This window comes from Emys orbicularis, chromosome 3 (assembly GCF_028017835.1).
Source record: "Emys orbicularis isolate rEmyOrb1 chromosome 3, rEmyOrb1.hap1, whole genome shotgun sequence".
Taxonomy (NCBI): Eukaryota; Metazoa; Chordata; order Testudines; family Emydidae; genus Emys; species Emys orbicularis.
Window position 1 is genome coordinate 33816261 of NC_088685.1, and position 12986 is coordinate 33829246.

At 38.2% G+C, this 12986-nt stretch overlaps 1 protein-coding gene across 1 annotated transcript in view; it reads right to left on the reverse strand.

Annotated features, from left to right (window-relative positions):
- The window catches only part of CPSF3 (cleavage and polyadenylation specific factor 3), a 55448-nt gene that overhangs the window by 6259 nt on the left and 36203 nt on the right, over window positions 1-12986 (reverse strand). The window contains exons 8-15 of the mRNA XM_065400811.1: window positions 11092-11267; window positions 9563-9721; window positions 8650-8796; window positions 7385-7537; window positions 5048-5156; window positions 3568-3666; window positions 1298-1392; window positions 411-498 (exon numbers count right to left, since the gene is read on the reverse strand). Coding sequence (XP_065256883.1) covers window positions 411-498; window positions 1298-1392; window positions 3568-3666; window positions 5048-5156; window positions 7385-7537; window positions 8650-8796; window positions 9563-9721; window positions 11092-11267 — 1026 coding nt within the window. The remainder of the gene's footprint in view (window positions 1-410; window positions 499-1297; window positions 1393-3567; window positions 3667-5047; window positions 5157-7384; window positions 7538-8649; window positions 8797-9562; window positions 9722-11091; window positions 11268-12986) is intronic.

The following is a 12986-nucleotide window of genomic DNA, read 5'->3' on the forward strand; positions in this document are numbered from 1 at the left end:
GGTATATATCTAAAACTAGGCAAAATACAAACACTACTAAACAGGACTTTCAAATGAGAGGCTAAAATAAATATTTAGATGTGGTACTGTGAATCACTTACAATGTTAAATTTTGCTTTCTTTTAGCTTTGTACATGTAAACCACTTCATCTGTTCTGTAATAATATGGCTGTAATTTTTCCATATATTAATGCACAAGTTGCCATTTACATATAAAAGAATCCAATTAACCAACAATGCAAATCAAATCAGTTTTGTTTTTAAACAGCAAGTCTGTTTGCTCATTAATAAGTGTTTTGCTTCATAATGAAAATAAATTTATCATAATGTAAAAAGTCTGCTAAGATTCTCAACGGCAGAGATGCTAAGGAGTATGCTACAATTAAATACACACAAATTAAATGTAATACCTTTCTGTATTTTGGGATTTGACTGAACTTCCAGGATCACTGTTGTTACAGTGTCTGCATACATATCATTTGCAGGATTTGCCACCCACTGAAAAATAATAATAATTAATAATAATACTCTGGCAATAGCATAATCTGGACTGAATGAATAATACAACATAAAAATGTCATAACAGCCATGAAATTCTCTTGACTCTATACTCTGATTTGTGCTGAAGAGGCTAACTTCCATAGCCTTGGATACATTTTGCACTATATTAATTTTAAAATAAATATAACTTTGTGAATTGAAAATGGAGTCACCTAGGAGTTCTCCATTCCCCACGATGACACATTCTCGGATTCCAGAGGCTCCTTCTCCTTTGTTTTCACTCTCTTTGGACACACTAGAGGGATTACTATCAAACGATCTGAGACGCTTCTTCAGGAAATGAACATAGTCTTGGCATTATTTTCAACTACTATTTGCCAGGGAGAATATGGCACTGGGTCTGAAATTTGGACCACTATAGAATTACTCTATTACTTTTAAAGCATTTCTACAGTGCTAGTTAATGACTAGCACTGATAGGCAAGTGCCTCCTCAGAAAGGTGTTAGTAAAGTTTCTCTCTAATACTAGTGGCAAGAACAGTGATGCTTACACATCAAACCTCCTGGGGTATCTAACTGCAGTGAAGAAGTGAAATAAACATTTTAAAATGACACATATCAGAGTAAGATGATCACTGAAGGAAACTTTACCAGTGACCTTACACCTTTAACTTGATACCCAGCACAAATAACTTAATGATCTCTCATTTAACTCAGCACCAAAGCCACTGTCCGTGACATTGGTTTCTACAAAACAGGGAATGGAAATTTTCTCTCTCCTCCTTTTCACACTTACCTCAAGTACCACCATGCCAGGTTCCTGGATCACAGTAATATTTCTGAAAACCTTCAAGGCTGGCTTTTGCTGGATTTCAATTTCCTCTACATCACCTACAATGTGGCAAAAATTGCTTAATGAGAGCAAATTACATAGCAACAAAAGTTATTATAAATCAGAGTACCTATATTTGCACAGGAAAATATATCTGGTTTAAACAAATGCTGAAGGATTTAAAACCCTTCTATTTCAGTGGGGTTCTCTGTTTTAGAGTGTGTGGGCCATATATATGCAATCCATTTCTTCCCCCTCAAACACATACTCCTCCACACACTCCATGACACTTTTTGGCTTTTTAGTGTGTAATACTGGCCATATTAGCTGTTCTAGTTGATATGTTTTAATAGTGCAGTGCATTAACTAAAGCACACCAGTAGAAAAAAGCAGCTTAGGGCTAAATTCACAAAGAAAGTAGGTGTAGCGATGCCACCTCCCTCATAACTGGTTCAAAGTCCCTCCTTCACCTGAAGGGGAGAAGGGATTTGAACTCTGATCTCCCACTTCTCAGGTGTGTGCCCTAACCACTGGGCTATAGGATATTCTGATGTGGAGCTACCTGAGGGCTAGTCTACACTGGCAGCACTTTAATGTGGCTTGTGTGGTCGTGGCAGAGCGCTGGCGGAGAGGTCTCCCAGCACTCTAAAAAACCCACCTCCACGAGGGGTGTAGCTACCAGTGCTGGGAGCGCTATTACTTGTCTTCTCCTCTAGGTCTGAACTAACTGATTGTTTAATAATTTGTTCCAGTATTTTTCCACATATCAAAGCTAGGCTGACTGGTCTGTGATTTTCTGGGTCTTCCTTTTTCAATATAGCTACTGTTTTCTCCAGTCCTCTGGGACTTCACCCATCCTCCATGAGTTCTCAAAGAAAATCATTAATGGTTCAGAGATTGTGTTGGCTAGTTCTTTAAGTACTCTTGGATGAATTTCATCAAGCCGTGCCAACTTGAATACATCTAACTTGTCTGAGTATTCTTTAACCTGTTCTTTCCCTATTCTGGCTCAAGGCCCTTCTCCCTTGTTGTTAATATTAATTGTATTAACTATCTGGGCACAATTAACCTTGTTAGTGAAGACTGCTAGAAAGATGCTAGATCTCACAAATACCAAGTTTTATAACCTGTGTAGAAAACAACACATTGTAAGAATATTTTCTTGTGTAAAAAGTAATGTATGGAATTGTAAAGTAGCCAAGCAAATAGTAAAGTGGCCTGGACAGCCTCAGAATTAAATGAATGTAAATCATGCAGTCAGATACAACAAACAAAGGTTGAGATTGTCAAAGAAGTCTAGGAGATTTAGACACATCTTCCATTATTTTAACTCAAATATTTACAATTAAATAAACAATCTGCTTCTATCTTTGTCTTCTAAAAAAAAATTAGACTTTAAGGTTGACTGATTCTTTTCTCAAGAGGAAACTAAGTAAATGGTGAGGTATATGACTATCATTTTTAGCCCATCCCAGTGGATGTACAATACACTTACTAAGATGCCAAGGAAGAAAAAAAAATGATTTTCTTTGCCCTTGTTTTATACCCATTTCTCATTCTGGAGTGTCTCAGCAAGCAGCATCCAAAAGGCAGGACTTAAAATTTGCTCACTATTTCACTGACAATTTGGGAAGGTGTGCTTCCTGTTTTGGTTAATCACTTCTTTCCCAAATACTTATGAACCCCAGGATCAAATTCCTTAAGCTTTTATACATATGTTGTCTACAAAGTTAAAGAAAAAAAGCACTAGAAATACAGACTAACACATCAGAAGGAGGCGCCATATAGTTGGATGGTGGGTCAGTGCTTGTTGCGCCTCTGAAGCCGGGAGAGGGAGAGTTGTGGCAACTGGGAGGCAGGGCAAACTTGCCACCAGTTTCAGGCAGGTTGGTACTCGGCATGGCTCAGCCGTGCCTCTGCTGCCATTACCTGTGCTACTGTGGTTACATTACTATTTATACTCATGCTAGCTCACTGCACACTAGTAGGGGAATCACATTACTGGCTTGCAGTGTAGAGACAGCCTCGGAGACGACTTCTAGCGGCGAGAGAAGGATGCCAGTGAGAATCTAACAAAGCTTGTGAAAATTTGCAACAAATTATTAATAGCTTAGTTAGTAAGAGGATAGCAGAATTTACCACTCAGATTTCCCCAAGAAATAGAATTAAAACAAAACAAAAACCTTTAAAGAAATGGCAATAGATCTTGAACATCTCTTTTCAAATGCACACACCTGTCAGTTTCTGTAGCTGGTAATAAAGCAGATTGAAAGGGCCAGAATACGGAATGGCTTGTGTCTGTGTTACAGTGCTCATAGCCAAATCAGTGTAATCTGAAGGAATTAAAAAAGAAAAGGAAGTTAGCCCTTTAAAAGATACTTTCTAAAAAATAGATTTTTCAGTGCTGAGAAATGGTGGCTATTGTTGGTTCCAAAAGTTTACATACAGTTGGCAGAAAACAGAAAAACAAAACAAAAAACCCAGATGCAGTTTACAAGAAGAAGATTGGGTCTGTAATTAAGGCATGGGCAATGCCCTGTATTTTATGTGGCACATTAGATGTAAATTATGCAGCAGGGATGCACTGTCTCCTACAAGTTCCCTTGTCCTCACTGTCCTATTCAATCAACTTATTGTTCCTTGTATTATTTATTTTGAGAATAAATTTAATTCAAATCAGGCTTTCTGCACATTTTAAGTTTTCAATTTGCTGAAAATTTTTGTACTGGAAACTAATAAATGCATTTTAGAAGCTGTCATGGGAAAGCTTGCTTCGACAACTGGCCAGGGCCCACCTCCACCATCTATGGTATTTTTGGCACCCATACAGGAATGGGAGGTGGTTTTGGTTTTTGGTACCAGGGAGGGAATGCATTTTTTTCTCTCTCCGTTTTTGGGCAGGGACAGAGGAAGGGTTTGAATTCCTTGTTTCTCACTCCAGCAACCAACGATAGCAACTAGTTGCCCTACTGCCCCGCCTTAATATCTACCTCCAAATCCAACTATGACAAGTAAACATATTAGTTTGATGTTTCTGCTAATGCGATCAGCTGTGAAATTGTTGAAGGTGACAGACTTCACCCACTGAAATGAACGGAGCAGTTAACTTCGTAGGTCTCAACCTCGTTTCAGACTTTCTGCAAATTCAGGTTTGAGAAGTTGTTCTGAAAGCTGTAATTGTTTGTTGTTGATTCTATTTATGCACCATTCCTTGCATCGTACCAAACCCAAACTTCACAACGTTGTCCAGTTATACACAATGAAAACTCAGATGTGTGGCAGGGCAAGTGGTGCATAGGTTAAGGCCATACAAAAAACAAAAACAAAAACAAAAAATGCTGGTCTTTAATACATAGATTCAGTCCAAGGCTTAAGGTTACCATCTGCCATTGCAGGAGGGAAAGGAAAATAGTGGCAGAAAACTTGCAAATGCCAGTGTTCTTTACCCATAAACCCTCTCTATCAGTTTGAATGGTCTCTGACAGGTATTTCATATTACAAACATTCCTGTACTGCTGTAAATAACCCATATCAAGCAACTTTTCCCCACACTGAGCCTAAATAAAAGTTTAAAAATTGATGTCAGCCAATTACTGATCACACAGAGATTGTAGAAACATAATGCATCAAATATAAGGTCCTATACATCTTTTGCCTTTAAAACAGGAAACTCAGATTAGTTACTGAGCACGACAGTATGTCATCTTCACTTACTTGAGAGGTCACATGGAGAAAGGATGTGATAGTTAAAGTTTCTTTTAACCAGGATCCCTGAAACGCGCTGTCCTTGCTCTGGCTTTTTATCTGCTAAAAACCCCATCACCTGTCGAAAAGAGAAAAATCAAAATTGTTACAGGGAAAACTGAAGCTGGGTGGCTGGAGGTTAACTCTGCAGATGAAATGCAGGCTCCTTTTTAAACAACTGAAGATGATATCACCACTGGAAGCTCACAACATGGCCAAAGGATACATATAAAGTAATCTTTGATAGCAAGCACATTTCAAAGGCACAACACAACAGAGAGATTTGGAGAACAGAATGATATTCAAATCTTGTGACATATTTCATTTACAACAGCTGTCATATAGAACATACATGCATGGTCTACTTAACACACAAGTGATGAGAAGTATATATATGGTCAACTGATTCCCATAAAGAATCAGAGCTGCAGACTTTCTAGTTTCTCAGCCAAAGCAAGCGACATCATAAGTACTATCAACACATTTTTCATCTCCTTTGTTTATGGTGTTTGGTGTCACTAACTGGCAGAACAACAAGGAAGCCTGTGGATCAGATTTCTCAGGCTCTTACTATGGTATTTTTATTACAATTCAACACCAATTATATCTTAAACAGCAGCCATATATGCTTTTCCACTTCTGAAATCTTACAAACAAGCTTCTGACTTTTAGCATAACCCTTGCAGGTAACTATTATGTCCTTCAAGAACAGCACAATGTGTATTATGATGCAAGTTTTAGGACTGCACCTGCTAGAAAGGGATGCTGGAAATTCATAGATACAGAAGTCCAGAGATTACCTTCACTATTATAGATTCTCTGTACAAACTAACGTACGTTATATGTCATTACCTTCATTTTCTTTCTATATTTTCCTAATTTAGATTGTAAGCTCTTCAAAGACAAGAACCTTGCCTTTCAAAAAAACCATCTCTAAAGTGCTGTGTGAGTGCAGGGGTTTGTATAAATATCTACTACCAAAAAAATAATAATATACCTAGAATCATACAGATAACCTTTAAGTAGACATATTCTATGAGGATTATTTCCAGAAGAGCATGCATACAAATAATGTATGTGTGCATATTGAGTATACGCAATATACTTCACCCACCTCTGAGTCTAGAAATACTTGGTCAACCGGCTGGAAGAGGTCAATTGATCCTGCCCCATGGAAGTCTATGTGATTTTTGCCATTGATTTTGTTGGGAGTAGGATCAGATGCTTAATGAATACCATTTACTCATTTTTCAAAAACTCCTACTTTAAATCTTTATGTAACATTTAAAAAAAATTAAAGGCTGTATTCAGCAGAGAGAAAGTTGGTTATATAACAATTTCGGACAAACTATCAAAACAGTGTCTACAATAGATTTTTTGGGGGGAATAAATGAAAAATGCTGATTGATGAATACATTTTTCTATATGTACCACTGTAAGGTCACTTGTGCACAGTTGCTTTCAGCTAGTCCAATATTCACAGCTTTTATTGCAAGATTTAACATTGCATCAAATAAAGTTGTCATTTGTCATAACTCCCTTCATTCTGCAAGAGAGTCTAGAACACTGGAGATTCATTAACTGTCAAGAATACCTACTATATCCAAATTTAAATCTTTGTTTTTCAAGAAAGATCTTTAGGTAAAATATATTATCTTTGGATTCCCTTTGTAGTTTCACTATCATGTTCCAAAAAGCAGAAAAAGTAACCAGTGCATATAATATCTTCTGCTGGATAATCCCATTTTTAACATGTGTCATCCCATCTCTAAAGTATCTAGAGATGGGAGACATTCAAGAATGTTAATTTTAAGAATGGACTCTGAATGGAGTCAGCAAGTGTTATTTAATCCAGCCAAAATATATAGTGGTTTATTTTTTCTCTCTCTCTTTTTCTGTATTTTTTATATTACACACACAGTGTCTTTTTGAGGTGTGTGGGATTTTACTAATGGTTTCCTAAATTGCAAATGAAATTTGTTACATCATTCATTCCATAAATGTCAGTGACCTGACACTACAGAGATTAGTGTACTATTCTTTGTTAAGAGATTATCTAGGGCTGCTGTCCTGGAACACGTTCCATATGGAATGAGATCAAGAGACTGAAAGCATTGGCAGACTTGTCCGTATCAGCACAGAGTGGCAGACTGAAAAAAAATAGTGTTTACACTATGTCCCTCTCATAATATACTGAAGTCGTCCAGAAACACAATCTGAAATTGATTAAAAGCAGGCATATTCTTGAAGGAAAAACATAACCCTCATCAAAGATGTGCTATGGTTAAGAAAACATCAATCGTATACCTTGGCAAGTTTCTCTCCTCTGAAGTTTAATGTCACAGCCTCAGTATTCCTAGGATTGTGAACTTCTATGTGAACTTCATCATTATCCTCATATTCTCGTATCAATGCTGCTTTCAATCTGGCCATTTCATTCTGCTCACCATGCACTAAAATCTACAAGAGACAGTTTCACACTTAATAAGGGGTATGCTCTCAAAACAGGTGCACTTTATTAAATAAATCATCCAAGAACATTGCTGCTTTCCTGTGCATCATGTTTAAAAATATATATAATTGTCTTGGGCCACCAATATAGGTAATGTCAACTGTACTACACTGTGGTCAGTTCCACATTTGCCTTTGTATTCTATCCATTATAGTTTGCATTATAAAAATGCACAGATACCACGATGAGTGCAGGTACAAAAATCTACATAGATTTCACTTATTTTAATACATGGACTAACTGCTAGTATTTTGTTATGAAAAAGGAATTTATAAAGTTCTTCAGTTTAACTAGAAAAGTCACAGTTAGCCATGTTTATATACATTTGTATGCAAGGCACACGTATGCATATATATTCATGAACTGCTCATGAATTTAAACTTTAAACTTCATTAACATTAATAAGCTTATAAATATCTCTGCCAAGTTCAGCTTCCTTTTCTTCTGCTTCTCCCTTTCTTGAGAGGAGCTGCTGGCACAGATATTCCTTTTCTCCCTATTTTAGGTTCCAAATTCTACTTCTCATTTTCAAAGCACCCTATAACTCTGTCCCTGCTCTCATCGCCTCCTGCTCCCAGTGCTTTGCTCAAGCTTCTCCCTGACTGTTCCCCTTGTCTTCATTGGCATCGCTACACCTCCTTTCGCATTGCCCTGGTCACTTGGAACAAACTCCATCGCAAATAATTTTTACTAAATAACCTCCTGCTTATTCTTCCAAAATACCTGGAAACCCATCTATTCCATGATTCACTTTGGCAACAGTGACTAGATGCCAAATTGTATTTGTTCTGTAGTGTATCTTATAAGTAGCCACATACATAGAACTTAACTGCCGCAACAGGGTATAGAGTAACCTCATCTCAGGGAAGTCACCACAACACATCCACAGCAGTGCTGCAAATCAACCAGGTATTTAAATTTTGCTGGTGTAGCATGGTGAGAAGTATTTTGCCTACCTTTGAAGCAGCAAGGACTGGGCACTGCCAGAGGCACTATACTAGATTTGATGAACCAATGACACAACCTATATTCCTAAGAAATAATGAACATGCACACTAACCACATGCGGAGGTTTCAGTGCCCTGATAAACTCGCTCGTTTGTTGGTAATCCGTGTGAGCAGAGAAAGAAATGTAGTCTACAGACATCTTCAGTGGGAGCTTCTGCCCTGACATAGTTGTGATCTCTTCAGGTTCAGACATTATGTGCTGTCACAAAAGAAAAGTACTCCTTTCAATAAACAAGGTATTTGAAAAATCTTCTACAATATAAACAGTTTTTCACTTTTCAGAACCAGAAAAATAACTATCTGCAGTTGGTTTAAGTGGTAAATAGTTAAACAAATATACATTATAAAATAGATACATTATACACACCTGGGATCAGTCATAAAAAAATTAAACACATACTTGCATCCTGTCCTTGCACAGAACATTTAGGACTGAACTTGGCCCTAATACAGATGACCATAACTCTCACTGAAATCAATACAAGGTATGTGTATCTATCTCCGATTGCAGAATTGGGTTCTGAGATCCTTTATTGATTGCAACTTCAAAGCAAGTGGAAGTGCTAGGTATCCCAATCTGATCTCTGATGTAAGTGGGAGTTCAGTCATTGACTCCAGTGGGATCAGGATAAGGGCAAAAAATTGAAAGACCACATGGGAGGAGTGAAGGGGAGAAGTATGTTAATCACACTTTCTTGGGACAAGCTACCTGCTAATTTTTTAATAGTATATGGAAAGATTTTTTCATTTAAGAATAGACTGTTACTGAAGATTGTCATCTTCAATTTTACTGGACATTTCATTTGTTTTTGCAGGGTACAATTGGCTTTGGTTGTATTCAGTCATCCATACATGACAACAAACTTATTGTTTAACAAGTTCAAATAAATAATCCAACCAGGGATCACTCCTTTTAACGTAACATATAAACTAACTACCATGACAGTCAAATGGTAATAACTCACCTTGGCAAGTGTTCCTTCAACACAGTACCCTGCTATTATTACTCCATTTCTCTTATCAGTACACCAGCTCTCAAACAATTCTCTGGATAAGCCACTCTGCATCATACCTGGGGAAGCCATAACGACACTGGGGCCAATGTCATCAAAGTGATCCATACTCTACAAAACAAAAAGCAAGAACATCAGTTTGTATAGTTGGTTAAAGTAAGTAGAGCCTGACTACATCCCCTGATCCACATGCAAAAAGATCACACTTCATCCTCATGGAAGTCACCTCTTTGGCAGCGTTCCTCCCACCTTTGCCCATAAAGGACATTTTATGGATCTCTTCAAGAAGAAAGAGTAAGGGAATGCTCCCCACCCCACCAAACTTAAGCATATCAGGTAGACAGATGAGATCGCCTCAGTACAACTACTGCTATTACTGTATGAAATAAGTAATTTATATATTTGAATATTTTACATTACAGAAGTATGGTTAGCGCTGCCTTATTTATTTATTTCAGATACACTCCAAAGAAAGCCTTATATTAGGCAAGAGTATGATTTTATATTTGTTCCAGAAACTAAACTTAAATCCCCCATAAACGTTCAGTTGAAGTACCTGTTCTAAGGTCAGACAAGTATAGCAGTGGCCCCACCACCCAAAGAGTACTACTGGGGGAATTCTGCGCCACTGCACAGAATTCATGTCCCCCGCAAATTTCTTTGCTTCCCTGCAGAAAAATGACTTTCTGATGTGGAAGCAAACGGAAGTCACAAAAGTGGTCATGCAACCCTCCCCAGCAGTATGTTTCAGGTGCCCAGGGCAGCCATCAGAGAGGTAAATCACTGTGGGGCAAGGGGCAGGACTGGGAAAGACCTGGCTGGTGGCTCCTACCCTGTGCCAGGCTCAGCTGCTAGTCCTGGCTGGGAAGGACGGGACTTCCTCTTCCTCTGCATGGCATCCAGCATCAGACCCACTCCCAGATTTCTCCCCTGGCTGTAGGAAGCTCTGCAAACTCCCCACCACCACCACCCCCGAGCTTCCTGCACCCATCGCTCCTCAGCTGCCGGGGGAGGGATCTCTGTATAGGGAGCTAACTCCCCCATCCGCCCAACCCCAGTGCATCCAGAATTTGCAGAATTTTAAAATATTGTGAGCAGAACTTTTATTTTTTTGGTGCAGAATGGCCTCAGGGGTAAAATAGGAGAGATCCCAGTGAAATGTAATGTTAGGCAGTGGGCATGCACTCAAGAGGTTAGCCAGAAAACCTTATAGGGAAGCCATACTTGGGATTTCTGTGGAAATTAAGCAGCATAGGCTGGATGTGCATAACCCATCCAGCATTACAGAATGGAGTTTGAAATAACAAAGGTATCATTAATAGGAGAAGGCAGATTTATACTGAAAGATTCAGTTATAAAACTCTAAATCAATCAAAGGCTTAAATTCCTAGGAAAGTACACCTACACACTAAACCTCATGTAAATGCAAAGTATTTGATACATCTTACTTCTGTCATGAGACACCCTTTATTTACACTCACCTTCAGATTACTAATGTGTTTGAAAACAAATGGATTGTTGATGTTGATTTGCTTGCGGATCTTGTCATTCATAGCATTTACATATGTCTGATACACTGCCATGCATTTCTTTGCCAAAGAGGAGGCATAGTATATTGGGATGTCATGGAGTTCAGGGTGATTCTGCCAGTATTCATCTAGAGGAAATTTTACAAGGCATAAATATATTAGCAGCTTCCAAACATGCTTTTTTCAGAATCAACATTATTTTATAAAGCCAGGTTTTCAAACATTTCCAGTGCTGTTAGAGACAGGAAATCAAAGTAATAAGAAATGTCAACATGCCTCTTTTGACCTTGGCTATTTAGGAAGGGGGGAGGGGAGGGGGAGAGAACAAACCTGAAAAAGAGTAAAGATAAAACAAATCACTAGACAAAAAAGTCAAATCTCAGTTTTTCTCAGTAGAAGACCAGTCAGACTCCATATAACCACCAATTTTCAACCACTGCCTGTAAATATGCATGATGTTACAGAGCATTCAATTCACTTTTATAACAACACTGTTTAAAGAGAAATTAGTTCTAGTGCATTACTGCTAATCAACAGGCTGGCATATCTGTGTCAAATGTTAATTATAAAAAACTTACAGCTAGCAACAAAATCTGTAGAGTCTTGTTAGTGAGACTTCATGATATCACCATTAAAAGTTCTTCAAGCCAAATTCACAGATGCATAGAGTTTACGGCCAGAAGGGACATTAGATCATCTAGCCTAACCCCCTGTATACCACAGGCCATTAAAATTTCACCCACTTTCCCTGAGCCCCAATTCTGCCCTAAGTTTCACCTGTGCAACTCTAACCCACGAGCCTAAGAGAGAGATATCTCTTGAAGAGATATATGGGGGGGGGGGGGGGGGCAGAGGGAGACTGGATAGGAGTGAGTTGTGTCTGGGTCATTGTTGCTAGCAGAGGTGCACTCCACATCCAGACGTTTCTGGAATTGGGTGTGGTAGTTTTTGGGTTTGCTCCAATACGTTCCCTGTTGCTGTGGTGGGACTCAATGAGGGCAAGCCGTCAGGGCTGCTGCTCTGCAAAAGGCCATGTGAACTCTGTGGGTTGGGAGAAGCTAAGCCCAGGAGCAGAAAGCAGGCTGATGTCCCTAACTCTGAAGCATTTTGCAGCAGGTTAGTGAGTGATATTGTTAACCCTCCAACAGGGAACCATGGGCAGGGTTAATTATAGAAAGGGAAAATTGGGAGGAAAAAATAATTTATTTTAATTGTATACTTTGAATGGTGTTTGATTTTAGCCAAACTGTTTTAGTTAAATTGTCTCAACTAGTATGATTCACCAACTTTTCTTTAAATGTGGAGAAAGTCATTTATATTTTACTATTCTTAGTTTTGTATTTTCTTGTAACAATTTTTTTTTTTTAAATCTTTTAACTGAGTGATTGATTAATCAGTTAGCTGACTGGCTAACAGTGATTTCAGAAGAGGAAGAGTCTGCCTGGATTCCAACTGAAATTCCTACAAGCAAGTGGAGGGAAGATGTTGCTTTTGATTCAGCAGACTATAGATTTGGTGATCAAAGCCTCTGAGACTCATGTGAACTAAACTAAGCTTTTGGGAACTCTGAGTTCCTTCTCACTGTGTTTCTGTGGGGATTGACCTGTTTAGATTTAATTTGTTTTTTTTTATTTATGTTTATGTATAATTGTGAAGATAATGTATGTGAATTATAAAATAGCCATGTCAAGCTGTAAACATTATTTATTATTATTAATTATGTTTCTTTATCATAACATTTATAAAGTTGGTACTTAATTAAGTTAATCCCTTTTGTTCTTTTTGGGACTTGAATGTGGGGAGGTTGACCCTGTGCATCCTTTCTGAAAATCCTTAGAGACTGAATT